Source organism: Pantherophis guttatus, chromosome 1, assembly GCF_059756535.1.
Source record: "Pantherophis guttatus breed Tessera chromosome 1, ASM5975653v1, whole genome shotgun sequence".
Taxonomy (NCBI): Eukaryota; Metazoa; Chordata; class Lepidosauria; order Squamata; family Colubridae; genus Pantherophis; species Pantherophis guttatus.
The window spans coordinates 121507980-121526405 of NC_142063.1; the positions used below are offsets into that span (position 1 = coordinate 121507980).

An 18426-nucleotide genomic window follows, 5' to 3' on the forward strand; every position below is an offset into this window, starting at 1 on the left:
ATGGCATTTCTGATAACATGGAAAAGTATCCAAAGTTTATCAGCAGAATAGCACTGTTTTATAAAAGATTGGGGCATCTGCAGAGACACTTCCAGACCATCTTGGCTTGAAAGCTGGATTCAGATGCAGGAGTGTTCATATTTAGCTCCTGTCTGAAAACAGCCTCCTATCATTTGTCTAGTCCTTTGATATACTGCATGCATTTTCAGAGAAGAGACAAAGTCAATAGCAAAAGCCACTTGTTTTGCATTGAGACAGCTCTGGGTTCTACCTGTAGGTTTGACTTCTATCTAAAGCACTGCAGAACAGTGGGAAATCGGTTGGGGAAGCCATAAATTAGAGAACTAAGTGCCAGGCTTACGACGATGCAGGATAAAAGAGAAGTTGTAGGACATCTCTGTTATTTCTCCATCTCTTTCAAATTCATTTGCTATCTCTTAGATATTCATACAAGCCCCACAACCTTTCAAATCAGTCACAACATTAAACTTCTATACTAGGTCAAGAAGAAAACATATTCCTTCCCAACCTAGCAATAAGTAAATAAAGAGCCAGCAAAATTAGAATGGAAGAAGAATGTTTGATGAATGATGGCTTTGGCACTTGGTGCGGGCCATGTTGGAGGCCCCAAAGTGTTACCGAGAGTCAGCAAACTACATGCATAATATATGCATGATATAGACAATATTTGGCTGCATAGTACTGGGCTGACAAATGATTTGTTGTGGAATAAAGCAACTTTATAAAGCAGCAAATGATTTGTTTATAAAAAAATATTTTTATAAATAAATATTTTATTTAATAAAATGATTTTATTATATAAATGATAATAAATAAATGATTTTATTTAATAAATGATTTATTTATTATTTATTTATAAAAATGATTTGAATAAAGCAACAAATGCTTAGTTGTAGAATAAAGCAATTTATGGGACGCGATGGCTCAGTGGCTAAGACACTGAGCTTGTCGATTGTAAGGTTGGCAGTTCAGCGGTTCGAATCCCTAGTGCCGTGTAATGGGGTGAGCTCCTGTTACTTGTCCCAGCTTCTGCCAACCTACCAGTTCAAAAACACATAAAAAATGCAAGTAGAAAAATAGGGACCACCTTTGGTGGGCAGGTAACAGCGTTCCATGCACCTTTGGCATTTAGTTATGCCAGCCACATGACCACGGAGACGTCTTCGGACAGCACTGGCTCTTCGGCTTTGAAACAGAGATGAGCACCGCCCCCTAGAGTCAGGAATGATTAGCACATATGTTAAATTAAAATTAAACATGGTTTAATTTTACCCATGATTTTGCTCTCAGAAACTTTCCCTGGCAAAGAGGAATGTGATAAGCAGATCTTACATGGATATTGTGGCCATACTTTTCCATCTTCTGTTCCAAGGTGATGAATTTCAAAGTGTGGCCTGCAGACACTGGTCTCAGTCTTCCCATGTTCACAGGCCTTAGCCCACTGATGGCGAACCTTTTAGAGACCGAGTGCCCAAACTGCAACCCAAAACCCACGTATTTATCGCAAAGTGCCAACATGGCAATTTAACCTGAATAATGAGGTTTTACTACCTAAAAATAATAATAAACAAGGCAGAGTTCAGCTAAATGTTCTAAGAAAAACGTGATAAATGCACTTTTATGCCCCTTCATTTTCTTTCTGCTTTTGAAATATTACGTTTAGCAACAATAAAAAAGAAAAACTTTTGTAATATCATTTCTCTTTCCCTCCCTCTGTTCCTCCCTCCCTCTTGCTTTCCCCCTCTCTTTCTCTCTCTCTCTCTTTCCCTCCCTCCTCTTTCTTCCCCTCCCCCCCTCTCTCTTCCCCTCCCTCTCAGATTCGGATTTTCCCAGTTTAACTATTCTAGTAAATAGAACTTTGAAAAATGCTTGCTTCAGAGTCTTTACTTGGAGTTGGGGTTTTTCTGGAACGCTGATATTTACCCGTCTACTAAATCCCCCCTCCTACTTTCCCACACATGAGAAGGTGGCAGCATAGAAGCTTCCAGCCTAATATGGCTTCCAAAGCTGACACTCTCTCTCTTTCCCTCCCTTCCTCTCTCTTTCCCTCCCTCCCTCTCTCTCTCTCCCTCTCTTTCTCTCTCTCTCTTTCCCTCCCTCTTTCTTCCCCTCCCTCTCTCTTCCCCTCCCTCCCTCTCTCTCTCCCCCTCTCTTTCTCTCTCTCTCTTTCCCTCCCTCTCTCTTCCCCTCCCTCTCTCTCTCTTTCCCTCCCTCTCTCTCTCTCTCTCCCTCCCTCTCTCTCTTCCCCCTATGGGAGAAACACAATGGAGCTGGGCTGAGGTGTGCCCATAGAGAGGCGCTGTGAGTGCCACCTCTGGCACGCATGCCATAGGTTCGCCACCACTGCCTTAGCCCATTCCCTCCTCAGCTCCACCACCTCCCTCGCACACTGAAAGCTAATTCATACAGATGGAGCAGTAACTCAAAACTGTTTCATTGAAGCTCACTAACGGTAATGCAGGTAGCAATGGGGAAAATAATGTTCATAAGACTGGTCAAAGTGAACTGGCTCAAGTGCAGTTATTAATAGTAAGTCTACATGTGCTGTGCTAAGTAGCCCTGGGATCTTGCTCAAGCAACTCCAGAAGAAATGAGTGAATAAGACACACAATGACAAGTACCTAAAAACATTTTTTTTAATTAGACTGAAGGACTACTTGCCCTTGGTACTCAGCGATTTCTACTGACAAACATCTCGATCATCAGGTTTGTGCTAAGAGAGCTTGTTCTTATGGCATGGGGTACATAAAATGATTGAAGTGGTAAATAAGCACTTAATTTGGGATTTAAAAATTTTGTACCAAAAAAATAGTTTTAAAAGCCCTTTAAAAATCAGGGGGAGAGGACATCATGCAACAGATGCAACCACAGTCATTATTTTATTTGCCAAAAAAAATCTGAACTTACATGCATTTAAAGATAGAAACTTAGGGAGGGGAGCATTTGTTTGAAACTGGGTGGTCCTCACATTTCCCAAATGTTTATTTAGTGAGCCATGATTGCAGAAACGTTGAGAAATATGCTTTTAAAGGAGTAGAGGAACAGAGATAGGAGAAAATGGGGGGGGGGGGAGAGAATCATAACCCAATTGTGTTTTTTTGTTGTCATTGAGGTTATCTACTTTTTTATTATAACCATGCATTTGATCTTTGGGAATGTCAACACTCTTGGCCAACTACCTGAGAAATGAACTCCTTGATCCAAGTCCTTCACCAGTAGTCAGTGTTTCCTGGGGGACCCTTGAGCAGCACAAACACAGACTCCAAATTTTGGGCTTAGACAATTTAGAACTACACCGACTTCAGTCTGACCTAAGCATAGTACATAAAATTATCTGCCACAATGTCCTTCCTGTCAATGACTTCTTCAGCTTCAACCACAACAATACACGAGCAAATAATAGATACAAACTCAAGGTAAACCGTTCCAAATTCAATTGCAGAAAATATGACTTCAGTAACAGAGTGGTCAATGCCTGGAATGCACTACCTGACTCTGTAATTTCTTCCCCAAGCCCCCAAAACTTTAACCTTAAACTGTCTACTGTTGACTTCACCCCATTCCTAAGAGGTCTATAAGGGGCGTGCATAAGTCCACCATCTTGCCTACCATCCCTGTCCTAATATTCCTTTTTACTTACTCTTTTCATGTATTCAAATTATATTTATACTTTTACCTGTTATCTTATATACGCTTGACAAATAAACTTATGAATTATGAATAACTGTTGCTGTCATCACCATTTGCTGTACTTGGTTAGATCCATAGCAGAATGCGAGGAGGAGGAGGAGGAGGAGGAGGAGGAGGAGGAGGAGGAGGAGGAGGAGGAGGAGGAGGAGGAGGAGGAGGAGGAGATTGTGTGAGGCAGGATGCAAACTCATTTCCAACTGCAGCAGATGTGAATCCAGATGCCCCCTAGCCTTGACCATGATGATTGCAACAAACACAGACAAAAGTCCTAGTCCTACTGCTTTATTGAAAAGGGAGCCCTTGTATCATGCAACACATTCTTGCTTTGGGGGGAAAATACTGTAGCACAATAAAATATAGCGCTTTCCCCCCCAAGTGTTAATAGGTTTAATGAATACAAGACAGACTTTAAATAATTATGTCCAAATTCTGAATATTTGGAAGATTAAAAAAAGCATTAAGAGTTGTAGCCTAATCTTGCATAGTTTCTTCTCCTGTAATATTGAACTGCAAACTAGGGCATACAAAACTTTTGCCAGACCAATTCTTGAATACAGCTCATCTGTCTGGAACCCGCACTGCATATTGGACATTAATACAATCGAACGAGTCCAGAGATATTTCACAACAAGAGTCCTCTGCTCGCAACAAAATACCTTATGCCATCAGACTCGAAATTTTGGGCTTAGACAGCTTAGAACTTTGCCCTCTTCGGTCTGACTTAAGCATAGTACATAAAATCATCTGCTACAATGTCCTACCAGCCAATGAATACTTCAGCTTCAACCAAAACAATACAAGAGCACACAACAGATACAAACTCATGGTAAACCGATCCAAACTAGACTGCAGAAAATACAACTTCAGCAACAGAGTGGTCAACGCCTGGAATGCGCTACCTGACTGTGGTTTCTTCCCCAAATCCCCAAAACTTTAACCTTAGACTGTCTACTGTAAACCTCACCCCATTCCTAAGAGGTCTGTAAGGAGCGTGCATAAGCGCACCAGCGTGCCTATCATCCCTGTCCTAATGTTTTCTTTTATTCGTAACCTTTTTATGTATTTATAATTATGTTTACACTTGTATCTGTCATAAAATACATGCTTGATGTAATAAATAAATAAAGAAAATAAATAATAATAATAATAATGTGCCTCTGTGTATGAGTAAATTATCTAATTCATGAATTCATGTTCCTCACATATTTAAGGAGGATTTTTAAATCTCTTACTCTCAGAAAATATTTTCCCACCCCAAAATAAATGAAGGTTATGTTAATCACTCCTGCAGATTCCATTCACTCACGAAATGCTGGATTTGGAGCGCCAGACAAATAGAGACTTCCAACATTTGATTTATGCCAGATAAAATCTAGGAATGAATGTGGAGAGCTGCAGCTCCTATCCAAGACATGGCAGGAATAAGTGGGATGTTGTTGGAGGCCCATGTTCTCCAATTTTAATTTCAGTTACCCAGCCCTCCAGACACTGGCAGCCGAAGTGGGGAACCACTGCAATCCTATCAGCTCCATGTGCAATTCTGATCCTTACAGATCAAGATTCTAAGAGGTTTTTATATTGGATGGCTGGGAGAACAAGGAGACCTCTTTTCTCTCATACAGTTCCAATCTTCTGCCCAGACTAGCTGTGGCAGCTAGAGTATATGGTCTATTTGAGTTTGCATAATGCTATATACAGTTGAACAATTCAAAACAGGTTTTAAGGGCATCTAGGCCAGACTACCTTTCCAACTGAGAGCCAGTTTGGTGCAGTGGTTAAAGCATTAGGTTAGAAACCGCGAGACTGTGAGTTCTAGTCCTACCTTAGGCACAAAGCCAGCTGGTTGACCTTGAACTACTGTAGTGACTTTGGGCCATCCACTCTTTCTCAGCCCTGAAAACCTTGCTAAAAAAATACCTGTAGGGACTTGTTCAAGCAGCCTCTGAGAAGTGAACACAAATGAATAGGAAAAAAATATCCCTTTCCGTTGCAGTCACACCAGTGTCACTCAGAAATGTATCTAGGAATTGCAATTCCTCCATCAGCTCTAAATACGCTGCTATTGGCAGAATTATCACCTCCCCAAATTATAGACATTTTTTCCCCCTAAAAACCTGGAGGCAGCACTGATGAGCATTCATTACTAACAGTATATATATCCATTTCTGAGACAGGTGCCTGAGTCTGTACCTGTTCCATTATAGCTTCTAGTCAAACCAGATTGACAAGTTTTCAGAGTGTTTCCAGCTTTAAATTGAAGGATCCATAATCACTCTCCCCACCAACCCCCCTCCCCCCCAAAAAAAGAAACATGTTCATTTTGGTGGGACAGTTGCAGGATGTAATGCTCATATCAGAGCTGAGGGTGCTTCCTATAAATCACTGTCAGAATACAGTTTTAGATTAAAAAGGTAAAGGTTCCCCTTGCACATATGTGCTAGTCATTCCCGACTCTAGTTTTAGATTAGATTAGATTAGATTAGATTAGATTAGATTAGATTAGATTAGATTAGATTAGATTAGATTAGATTAGATTAATAGACAGACAGACAGACAGACAGACAGATAGACAGACAGACAGACAGACAGATAGATAGATAGATAGATAGATAGGATAGACAGACAGATGATAGAGAGATTATATATATATATATATAAAAGAAAAAAGCCCAGAACCGAGTAGATGTGATTCTACTGAGCTGTTTTCTGAGGTTTTCGCGGGTGTTTGTATGTAGGTCTTTGGTTATTCGGGTTTTCTCCCACATAAAATTGGAGGTTTCTCGGCAACATTTTGATGAAGTCTCATTCGTCATCTTCAGGCTGGTGTTCTCGGCTTCGTGCTCCTAGAAGCACGAAGCTGAGAACACCAGCCTGAAGATGACGAATGAGACTTCATCGAAACGTTGCCAAGAAACCTCCAATTTTACGCGAAGTAAGGGTTTGGCTAACTGATGAGAGCTAAATAGCTTGAAATAGATCTATACTAGTCTCCCTTTATTTCTTTATCAGCAATTATATATATATATATAATATACTATATAATAATATAATATATATATATAATATATATATATATATATAATATATATATATGTCTATGTAAGTTTTCACGGGTATATATGTGTGTATAGTTAATATTTCGGGTTTCTTCCCGTGTAATTGTGGATATATCCCTAAAAGGGTAGAAGCGACATTTCGACAGAATCTCATCTGCCATCATCAGGCTTATGTGAGGAGTCTTTTGCAGTAACCGCCGTTACTATTTCAAATCTGGTGCTGGTATCCCAGCCATCCCAGACTACCAGCACCAGATTTGAAATAGTAACGGCAGTTACTGCAAAAGACTCCTCACATAAGCCTGATGATGGCAGATGAGATTCTGTCGAAACGTCGCTTCTACCCTTTTAGGGATATATCCACAATTACACGGGAAGAAACCCGAAATATTAACTATACACACACACACACACACACACACACACACACACACATATATATGAGATGATTGAGACATGGAGAGAGAGAGAGAGAGGTGTGGTGTGGTGTGGTGTGTGAAAAAGATAGAAGGAGAGGGAGATATTGTGTTCTTTATTTCTTGAAAACAATGGTTACTTTTACCTAGTTCCCTTTAAAGATGAGATGTCTTTTAATGCATCTCATTTTGAATGTATTGATTGATTCAGTACATTCAATGCAATCCTTTCATTGATCTCTTTGGTAACAAGGCAGATGGCCAGCTTCTAAAACATCTTAGTCAATTTTGTATTCATACAGCAGCTATCCAGATACACTCATTCAACAGCTCCCATGCCAGCAGCATTAAGCCTCCCATGACCTTGCCAGCCACAGAACAGATACTGTATGTGATAGCCAGGAGGGGTCATATTGTGTATGCTTCATGATATTTTGGGGGGATTGTTGTTAAGAAAAATCCTTCCTAGTACAAATGATGAGAGGAAACACATTTAAAGTAGTAGAAAACTAGACTATATTTTAATGAACTGGAGACTATGGTAGAATCCAGCAATGGCCAATTCCCACCATGTCTGCCTTTGGCCTTTCCAACATGGGTGTTTTCTGATGTTGGAAAGAAACAACAAGGAAGGCTGTAGGGGATTTTAAATGCATAATGTCAGATTATTCCCAGAAGGAGGATTGGATGGGATTTCAATTTCTGAGGCTGGTGCTTTGTCTTTGACCTTGTAACGTGAGATCTAGGACCACACTGACTGAAAACAAATAAATAAATGCCAATCTGTTTGTTTCCTTTCCACTTTCATCAACTAATTGAATTTGGTTAGCCAATAAAATCTTATTCATTTTCTCCTAATCATTGTCTCATTTCATTCTCACTTGTTGGCATTGCCTTCTGATATTTCAGATGAGGGGCATGTAAGTTTCTAAGAAACATCATCCTTGCTTTTTTTTAAAAAAAAAAAAAGCATGATCAGTCTTTCTTAGGTGTGTAAAACTTTATTTACCATGTTTTGTTTTTAATTATCATTTCTTTACTTCTGCTTATAGAAGTATCCTTGTAACACACATACACACCCCTTTCAGAAAAGATCAATTCTTATCCTTGAGTCATCTATCTTTATTCGTGACCCTGAATACAGATCAACTCAAAATTTCTGGCAAATACATGCAATATCTCTTCATCTGAATTTGCAAAGCTAAAACTTTCATTTGTTACCCTACAAAACAGGTTACAAAGTGGCGCATTGAACTCCAGTCATGTATTCAGAAGCAACAATAATGAACAAACTATCTAGAGACCTATCCACCTTGACGGCTCATGCAATACACAGAACACTAAATTCAGTCCTATTATTCCAGACAGCAAGTACTGTATCTGGCCTCAGTGAGTGGTAAAGAAAAACAAATGCTGAAACTCCTTTCCAGTTTCCAACTAGAAATAGATCAGGACAAAAGTCCTTTACCAAAGAAGTCCAGTTTTCACTTCTGTATTTCTGTAGAATAATTGAGGCATATGCATTGGTGCATAGGATTTACATCTACCTCACCTGTATAAGCAGAAGCATTCGCTCTTAAAGTAAGATCAACCTGAGATAAAAATGTAAAATGGTTTTTAATGGGTTTCAGTGAAAATAAATATTTAAAGGTTTTAAAATTAGAACAACTTCACTCTTGAAACTAATAGTGGATATTTTAACAACTCAGTTTAAAAAGCTTGAAAGCCACTGACTGTTGCTTTCTTAGATGCCAAAAAAGCTTTTGATATGGAACAGCTTCAATTTTAGGATCATGTTATGAAAAAAAAATAACTTCTTATTTCTTGGATCAAAATCGATTGTATTAATGCATCTGCTTGAGTTCTGACAAATGAGATCCCTCCCCCCACCCATTAAAATGTATGATGGGACTCCCATCAAGAAAGTTCTTTTATCTCCAATCGATAAAAAGGTTTTCCTGAAAGCGGGTCAGTATAATGCAATTAATGACATCCTAGCAATGTAATCCTATACATTCAGAAGTAAATTCTAATGAATTCAGAAGGCCTTTCTCCAAATGAGAATCGCTAGCAACGTCATGAGTTCCAACAAGATAAAGGGCTGTGTGATATGCCAAAAGAAGAGTATGAGTCAGAACTCATAGTTAATCTTACTTGGAGGAACAAGAACCCAACATATCCTCCAGGAAAATCCTGAATTCCTGGCCCCTTCCTTTTGATATTGCAAAGAGGTATTGGTAAATGGATTGCACATTTTTCACTTTTGATGTACTTCTACTGTAGCTTTTAAAAGATGGAGATGGACACCAGATTGAATTTGACAGTACCCTGAGGTGAAAAAATTCTGAGGTCTGGAACTTCTTCAAAACCATCCCATCCCATCTTTTGGCTTCTGGAAGTGTGGCCTGAGTTGATAGTGGTTAGAGTCCAACATATGCAGAGGTACTAAGCCAATGCAGGACACAGCAATTTAATCTGGAAATTACCCCTGCGTGCAGAACATGGGCAGATTTGATACTGATTGGCAAATACTCTAACCAAAGCTGATACAGGTGCTTAGATTCAGGGGTGAAATGCTCCCGGTCTGGACCAGATCGCCCGATCTGATAGTGATGGCAGCAGGTGGTTCGGAGAACCGGTAGCAAAAATAAATAAAAAATAAATAAATAAATAAATAAATAAATAAACAAACAAACAAACAAACTTTATTATCATTGTATGTGTTTACAATGTGTATAAAAATCCCTGCCCCCCCCCATGCCCAGCTGAGCCGCACGATCATCAGAGGCTTTTTTTTTTTACTTTTAAAAGCATTTTTACTACAACCTCTTTGGCCGGAGAGGTTGTAGAAAAAAATGCTTTTAAAAGAAAAAAAAGCGTCTGACGATCAGGCAACTCAGCTGGGATCGTCAGAGCCTTTTAAAAGCATTTTTTCTACAACCTCTAGGTTGTAGTAAAAATGCTTTTAAAAGGTAAAAAAAAAAGGCTCTGACGATCCCAGCTGAGCAGCGCGATCATCAGAGGCTTTTTTTTTTATTTTTAAAAGCAATGCTTTTAAAAGTAAAAAAAAAAGTTTGCGTGCCACAGCTAATCACACCCCCCCCTTGCGCTGGTCTACTTAACACATGCGCCTTGCATCTCACAGCGCGCACACACATTTGGTGTGTGGTGCGCACTGCGCATGCACAGCCAGCGAACTGGTAGTAAACCGGTTCAGATTTCACCACTACTTAGATTCATGGATGCCATTCAAAAGTTTCAGAACTCCCCTGTCCTCCAAGCTGCCATGTAATTCTATAGATGTAGTGGGATTCCTAACATCCATCTTTGCCACCAAATATGTTCAGTAAAGACTATGAGAAATGAAGACAAGCATCTGGGAAGCTTCATATTTCCAATGTCTGCTTAAAGAAACACATCCTTCTTCTAAAGCAGATCAAACAGTATTATCAATCACAGTGTGATGGCCAAACTGCCACTCAGCATCAAAACCAGGTTGACAGCAGGATCAGCTGATGCAGGAGGCGGCTACACCTTCTCTGCCTCAAGGAATGATTTGAAAATGCGTATCTTTGTGCTGAGAAAAGCATCAGCAGTAGATTTCTGCTGATAAATTACACCAAGATCATCTTCTTCATCACTTGGCAAGTAAGATGTGTAAGAGAAGTATAAAATAGACCCAGACCTCTGTTTATTCAGAAGTCCTTTTCCTTGGTGTGAAAAAAAAAATAATCACTCTTATCCATCAGGCCATAAATGCATGGAATATGAATTGTCTTTCTGGATTTTGCTAGGAGGGACTCAGAAGCAAAACTTTTTGTGACGAGAAGATACTTGTCAAATGCCATCGATGGTAGAAAGTGCCCAGGAAGCAAGACAAGGTGTTGTAAGCGTGGGATGGACATGTACCCACCACTGAAGATCGGAAAACTCACTTTCAGAACAGTGGTGGGATTCAAAAATTTTTACTACCGGTTCTGTGGGCATGGCTTGGTGGGCATGGCATGGCTTAGTGGGTGTGGCTTGGTGGGCGTGGCTTGGTGGGCGTGGCAGGGGAAGGATACTGTAAAATAAGAGCCTTGGTAGTACAGTGGTCTAAAGCACCCTGTTATTAAGACCAGCTGCCTGCAATTACTGCAGGGTCGAATCTCGCCAGGCTCAAGGTTGATTCAGCCTTCCATTCTTTCTAAGGTAGGTAAATTGAGGACCCAGTTGTGGGGGCAATAAACTGACTTTGTATAAATATACAAAAGGATGAAGGCTATTGCTTAGCGCATTGTAAGCCACCCTGAGTCTCCGGAGAAGGGCGGCATATAAATCAAATTTTTTTTAAAAAAATAAATCTCCATTCCCTCCCCACTCCAGGGGAAGGATACTGCAAAATCCCCATTTCCTCCCGATCAGCTGGGACTCGGGAGGCAGAGAATAGATGGAGGTGGGGCCAGTCAGAGGTGGAATTTACTGGTTCTCTGAACTAGTCAAAATTTCCGCTACCGGTTCTCCAGAACTGGTCAGAACCTGCTGAATACCACCTCTGTTTCAGAAGCAACAGACACTTGCTTCCATATTCTTTTCTCCCACTTGAATAGGCTTGCATCCGTTGAGTTTCTGCCTGTCACTTGGCATTTCAAGACAGAGCCTCTATCAGAGAAAACGGAGCCACACCTCATGAATCATCAAAGGGGCTAGTATTCCATTAGTTTCTGGAGATTTGCCAGATTCCACATAGAGAAAGAAACGGACCGCTATTTGGGCAACTCGCTTTTCCCCTTGTCCCCCCCCTCCAATTGCTTCATTAATTTCTGAGGGCTATAATCACATCTAAGTGGCAAGAGAGAGAGAAAGAGAGAGAATTTGAGGCAGTCCTCAAGCAGTAAGGGAAAAAAGTATAGTCAGGTTAGCAGAAAAGTATTAAAATACATTTTGCAGAGAGGCTCAAGGATTTATCATAGATTAGGGTGCATTCTAGTGGCAGAAATAAGGTAATGCAGGCACAGGTCTGTCCAGGCTGCAAGAAAAGGGCTGGCATCTAACTTGAGGAGGTGAAGTCTCCTTGCAATCTCAAAAAAAAAAAAAAAAAAAAAGATTCTCAATCAAACAGACCCCCATTTTCCTTTAAATGATTCATCTCCCCCTTCCAGATTTTAGGCAAAAAGGCAAAGCTACAGCAGGGTTGGGCTATATTATGGGTTAGAGAGAAAAAGCTTGAAAAGAGAGAAAGGAGACTGTACTTTTTCTAAGCAAGTTACTGAATTTTAGGGTCCTGGGAAGGCAATTAATACTCCTCGTCCCATCCGTGAGTAAGAAGAGCAGTGTATTGTTCTGTCCTTAGGTCAAGCAATGTCCCAAAGATCATCTTATCATTTAGAATCAAAAACGTTTCCAAGTTGTGGGATGCTTTGGAATGTTTTGTGAGGAGAGAGGTGGAAGAAGGAAAAAAAAACTTTTGTAGTACTGTATGTGCCTTACCAGTCGACCCCCTCCCCCTTGTTATACACTGTAATCGATTCCCCTCCCCACGGGGTTTACTTCCATGGATTCCTCCTTCCCCCCCCCCCCCCGCCCCTTCTCTGTCCCCAGTTCCTGCTTTCAATTTAAGTAAGTTATGGTGAAGGGGGAGGAGGCTATCGTGTATCTATCTCTGTCTATCTCATACATCCAAACACACAGTGGCAACAGAAGCCTCAGGGGCTCAGCCTTAGAGGACAGATTGTACATCAGCAAAATCCACCACGCAGGCCTTAGTCTTGCAGGGCCATATCATGCCATATATAGCCACACCCATCACCTGAAAACCCATGAAGCCACAGTCGATTCCAGAGGAGGTGTAAACTTGATCCTGCAAAGAACTCGGGGTGGGTTCTACTTATCTTTACTACTAGTTTGCAATGGGAGCACGTGCACGCTTCTGCGCATGCGCAGATCATCCATTATGACGTTCGGGTGGGTGGGCGGAGCCTCTCACCGCTTTTACTACCGGTTCGCAAGAACCAGACAGAACCGGGAGCAACCCACAACTGCAAGGAACCCCCTTAGTTTACAAACTTCGCTGTAATGCATCCTTGCCTGACAACAATGCTGCCCTTGGGCATGCATTTTTGGGCATGGAGCATATAGTGATGGCAAGGTAATGGTAACTGGATCAAAGTTACACTTTCATGATGAACATTGCTACCTAACTACCCACAATTATGGTTGGTTTGCTTCTATGCTTTCAGAAACACCACTGATAAAGCTTTTCACGTCATAGAGATAAGGCACTATCAAACTCTTGCACATTATGGCTATTATAGAAGTAAATTTGTGCTTAACCAAAAAAAAAAAAAAGTTGGCAATCTGATATATTCCTCCATTCCCACACAAGCTTACTCGGAATAAAATCCCAATGAGTTGAATGAAATTTGCTCCAAAGTGTGGCTACACGTGTTTACAATTTGGGGCACTGAGAATAAACATGACACCAGCTGAGCCCGAACTTCTGAACGTTTTGAAAAAGAAAAGGAAAAATTTCCTGCAGTTTAAAAAGAAGAAGAAAAAAACCACACTTGATTTCTTCTTGCACAGCATAAAGGTGGCAATTGGATGCCTTTGGGTGGTGTGCGTTGGAAGCCTAGAAGTCAAAAGCTGCACAGTCACCCCACCCCACTCCCTCCCCTCCCTACACACACACACACACACACAAACACACACACACTTGGAGTGTGCACTGAGCTTGCCCTGGTTCCTGGCACCAATTCAGGCTGAGGTGTCATTGGGATCTCAGATTGCAGCAAGGGTCTGGCAGGCAGCCAGGGGCAGTCTATTTAAAAGACATGCCTGCTCGGCACTATTCAGTCTCTTTAGAAACTTCTCCAGGGGGAAAGTGTTGGGAGATCTACAAAGTGGAATTCTTTTCTTTTTCCTCTTTTCCTCCTTTGCTCTCTTTGTCAAAGAGACTTTGTAAAAAACCCTTCAACAGAAAACCTCTTTGTTGTTTTTAACCCAATCTAGGAAAAGGAGGGTTTTTTTTAAAAAACCAAAAAAAAAAAAAACTACAGCCAGTCCCAAGCTAAAAATCTCTTCTTGACAAAGCTCAGCTTTACCTGCTTTAGTGCTACTCCAGACATTTTTTAAATTTGCTGCAGATCATATCAGGACAGTCGAAAAGAAGCTTGTTCAGTTCTTTGCTTCCTCCCCAGCCTCTTGCAGACTTTGCTTTTTAGTGGGGCGTGTGGATTATTTTATACTTCTTTGTGCAGCCTCACCAAAGCTACTCTTGCTCTTTAATTTTTTTTTTTTTTTTTTGTTAAACCCCTTTTCCGGTGACTTTTTTTTTTTTTTCCTTTTTTGAAATTACCAACCTGTTGCATCTGTAGTTCTTGCAACTGTCAGCTGCAGACAAACCTGTGATAGCCGGTTCTTTTATAACAATCTTAGGTGTTCTTTTTTCCAACATTCTGATTAAGCCTCTTTTTGGAATCTTAAAGGAGAAGAGACTTTTTTATATATATATATCTTTTTTTGGTCTCCAAAAAAAAAAAAAAAGAACTTTGTTTTGCCTTTCACAACTCCTGCACCGGTGCGCCTGACAAGAGCCTTGAAGATGTTCCTGATGCAGGCGCTGCTCGTGTCCCTGTGCCTGGGGCTTTCGCAGGGCTTGGGTTCCTTTGTGCATTGTGAACCTTGTGACGAGAAAGCCCTCTCCATGTGCCCTCCCAGCCCTGTGGGCTGTGAGCTGGTGAAGGAGCCCGGTTGTGGATGCTGCATGACATGCGCCCTGGCTGAAGGGCAGTCCTGTGGGGTGTACACAGAGCGATGCGCCCAAGGCTTGCGCTGCCTGCCGCGTCAAGGCGAGGAGAAGCCTTTGCACGCCCTGCTCCATGGCAGAGGGGTCTGCCTCAATGAAAAGAGCTACCGAGAGCAAGCTAAGAATGGTGAGTCCTGCCCTGGGCCCTTGGCTCAGCTTCCTTTCTTTACTTTCTTCTGGTGGGGGTTGGGGGGGCGGGAGGGAGAAGGCTTCCCTGTGTATTTGTTGCTTGCCGTGCACTGAGCATCCTCTGAACATCTTTCTTTACTTCCTTCAAGCAGGTTTAGGCGTCATCGGGTCATTTTACTTAATCCGATTAATGCTCAGATCTGATGCCTCTCTGGCATTCTCCTCCCTTCCCACTTGTCTTCTGCAGTGCCGCTTCTCTTTCTCCAGAGCTGTCTTACCCTTCCCCCAGCTGAATCTTCCCAGCGCATTCTCATCTTGCATAACTTCTTTTACCCCTGACTGTTACCCCTGGTTTCTCTCTCTCTCGTTCTCTCTGGTGAATTTCCCTCCCTGCATTTCAAACACCACACCCCCTTCCACCTCCTTCAATCTTTGCTATGTTCCTCTCTGCAGCCTAAAGCCAAGCACCTTCACCATCTGTTGGGAATTGAAGGACCTTTAGGGCAGATAATTTGGGGCACCCAGGAAAATGAGCAAGGAAAATGTCCCTAAGAAAGGGGTGCCAGCTTCCCCCATTTTGAAGTAAATGCATATTCCCATCTGAAAGAAGGCTGGGGGGGGGGAGTTTAAGATTAAGCCCCAATTCTACAAATAACTGCCTTTGGTACTTACCCCTGGATCTCCGTTACCACGACCCTTCCCCAATAGTGCCAGGCTTAGCAGCAGTCTATCTTCTCAGGCCTTTGTGAATCAATATATAGCACCCTTAGCACCAATGTGGCAACAACCAATATCCAGGTGAGTCCCATTTGACTTGACTTTTCATACCTGTATCTGTAGCCCCTTCCCATCCTCAGGCTGGGTTTCCCTCTGACTCCATCTGTAGGTTGTTGCAGGGGAAGGCAGGGTGGCATCAAAATGAAACAGGTGCAGCAGAATAATGAAAAAGAGTTGGGAGAGGGGAGGGGGAGAGTTTTGAAAGGAAACCTTGGTCAGCGTTTTTGCCCTCAAGAAGAAACCGTCAAGTCCAATCCTGACTCTACTTTTTACTGGCTTATTAGCAGCCCCCTTCCTCTTCTTCCTCTCTCCATACCAAAATTCCGGAGAGCTTCTTTGTTTTCTTCTCTCCCCCACCCCACCCCACCTCACCCCACACCCAAACAAAAGCCACTCTTTTATCAGATGTCCCCTTCTGCAAAATCCAGCATCAGGGAATGCTTGTTGCATCTAACCGGTGAAGAACGGCAATTATAAGCCTCTTCCTAACCCTCAATAAATCTTGTTCCATTCATTGTATTCCCCCCCCACACACACACACACCTCCTTACCCCCCCCTCCACCCCGCATCTCTTCTTTGAAAGCATTGGTTCCATTTGGTTGTCATTTCATTTGGCAGAGCAAAAGTTTCTTTTTTAAAAAAAAAATCAACACGTTTGCCAAACTTCAATTGCTGCTTTTTGGGGGGGGGGGGAGGAGGGAAGAAAGTTAAAGCCAGAGATTTTGGTCAAACTACTGTAGTCTTTGGAGGGGTGGAGGGAGGGAGGAAGAGATGGGAGGAGATGATTTAATTTTGATTTTTCTGCCTTGGAACTTGGGGAAAACTATGCAAAGAACTGCTTCCGCTAAAGCTAAGTAAAATATCCTCCTTGCACTTATTTGCGCTTCTTTAGATTGTGAGTACAAATGTGTGTGTGTGTGTGTGTTTGTGTGTACGCGCGCAAAAATGCTGGCCAGGAACACAAGCAGAATCGTTACCTAGAGGGAGAGCAACAGCAATGTGAAGCAATTCACATTCCTCTCTTTAGAGTTACAACAGTGCCCCTTACAGACTGCTGAAACCTGCAGCATTTTGAGTATGGATTTAATCTGAATACACCCTTGCATTTTTGTCTATCTGCCCCTTTCTCGCCCTCTGTCCCTCACACACATACACAACTCCACACAGACAGACATTTTCTGGTCCCAGCTGAGCAGCAGGTGCTCCAAAGCGGTGGGTGTCAGCCGAGTGGCCACAAGCTGATGCATGTCTTGTGAAGACCAAAGAGTGATTAAGCAAAACATGGCACCTCCCTCACTTGCCTGTGGCTGTTTGAAAGAGCTTTTTATACTGTCTCCTGAGGGAGGGGGGAGGGGGCAAAATCACTGTCAACCTTGACTGAAAGGAGTCCGGAGGTTTATATATATTATACTACCAACCATTTAATTCAGGGGGTGGTGGGGCTTAATGTATTGTTCGCAGCCAACCAGGGGAGTTGTGAACCAGGGTAATGGCTTATGAACCAGCCCATTATAGCTTATTTAGTAATTGACAATCCATGGCGTAGCACATATGTCTTTGGCCAATGCATCTGAATCACCTGTTTGTCTTTCTGTCTTTTTTTCATATAAATGAAATGTCTGAATTTGTCTATCAGGGGCGTTGTGGATTAAGTAATTACTGACAAACAGAACAAATGTGGCACAAATGACTGCCCCATTAACCTCTATTGAGTTACAGGAAACCCTTGGATGGAATTGCAAGAGGTTTGCAGGTCTCTAGGCTGCTGATCTGTGGTGTGTAATTGTTTCCGATGCCTTCTGGATTAGGAGGCATCAGAAACAATTGGGAAACAATCAGAAACCATCAAGAGCTTGATCCTCACCAACCAGATAGTCCTTGGTAGCTTGCCATTATTAAAATGAAGGGAAACAATTAGGATATAGACCAATTCATATCTTTGCCTCTCAGGTTGGATATTTAGGTACCTATCAATACCAGAGATACCTGATGAGATACCTGATGTATCTCTTGAGATACCTGACGTATTTCAAGGATTTTGAAATATTTTAATGGAGCTGCTAATTTCTAAATAGCTCTTCCCTTAAAAAAATACTTTGCAGTTCTGTCAGCTTGCCAGCCACCTTGTTCTCTATCCCAAATCTTGCAAATTAATTTCAAAATACCTTGTTTTGCTTCTCAGTTAAACTTTAATCCAATAATGTTAGAGGTGGACCACCAAGGATTTCTTTACCCAAATACAGAAGCTTGATGGGAATGGAATGGATGGTTCAGATGTAATCAGATATTTATGTCTGCTCTCTCTCTCTCTCTCTCTCTCTCTCTCTCTCTCTCTCTCTCTCTCTCTCTCTCTCTCTCTCTCTCTCTCTCTCTCTGTGTGTGTGTGTGTGTTTAAAAAAGAGCAGGATTTTTTTCAAGGGCAAGAGTTGGGAGGGAACCTCTTAGCATCAGAACAGCAAAATGTGAGAACTGTGAAGTATATTTTTTGCAGGCATGTTTCTAAGCAACTGTTGAAGGGGAAGAAATAAAGTTTGACTTGAACTCAAAAGC

General features: G+C 41.7%; 1 protein-coding gene and 1 long non-coding RNA gene across 2 annotated transcripts in view; one reads left to right on the plus strand and one right to left on the minus strand.

Annotated features, from left to right (window-relative positions):
- The window catches only part of LOC148116554 (uncharacterized), a 45925-nt gene extending 28186 nt beyond the window's left edge, over positions 1-17739 (minus strand). The window contains exon 1 of the long non-coding RNA XR_015731097.1: positions 15927-17739. This is a non-coding gene — a long non-coding RNA (uncharacterized LOC148116554). The remainder of the gene's footprint in view (positions 1-15926) is intronic.
- The window catches only part of IGFBP5 (insulin like growth factor binding protein 5), a 42391-nt gene continuing 38484 nt past the window's right edge, over positions 14520-18426 (plus strand). Inside the window, exon 1 of the mRNA XM_034421893.3 lies at positions 14520-15096. Within this exon, the coding sequence (XP_034277784.1) occupies positions 14766-15096 (331 nt within the window). The 5' untranslated portion in view covers positions 14520-14765. The remainder of the gene's footprint in view (positions 15097-18426) is intronic.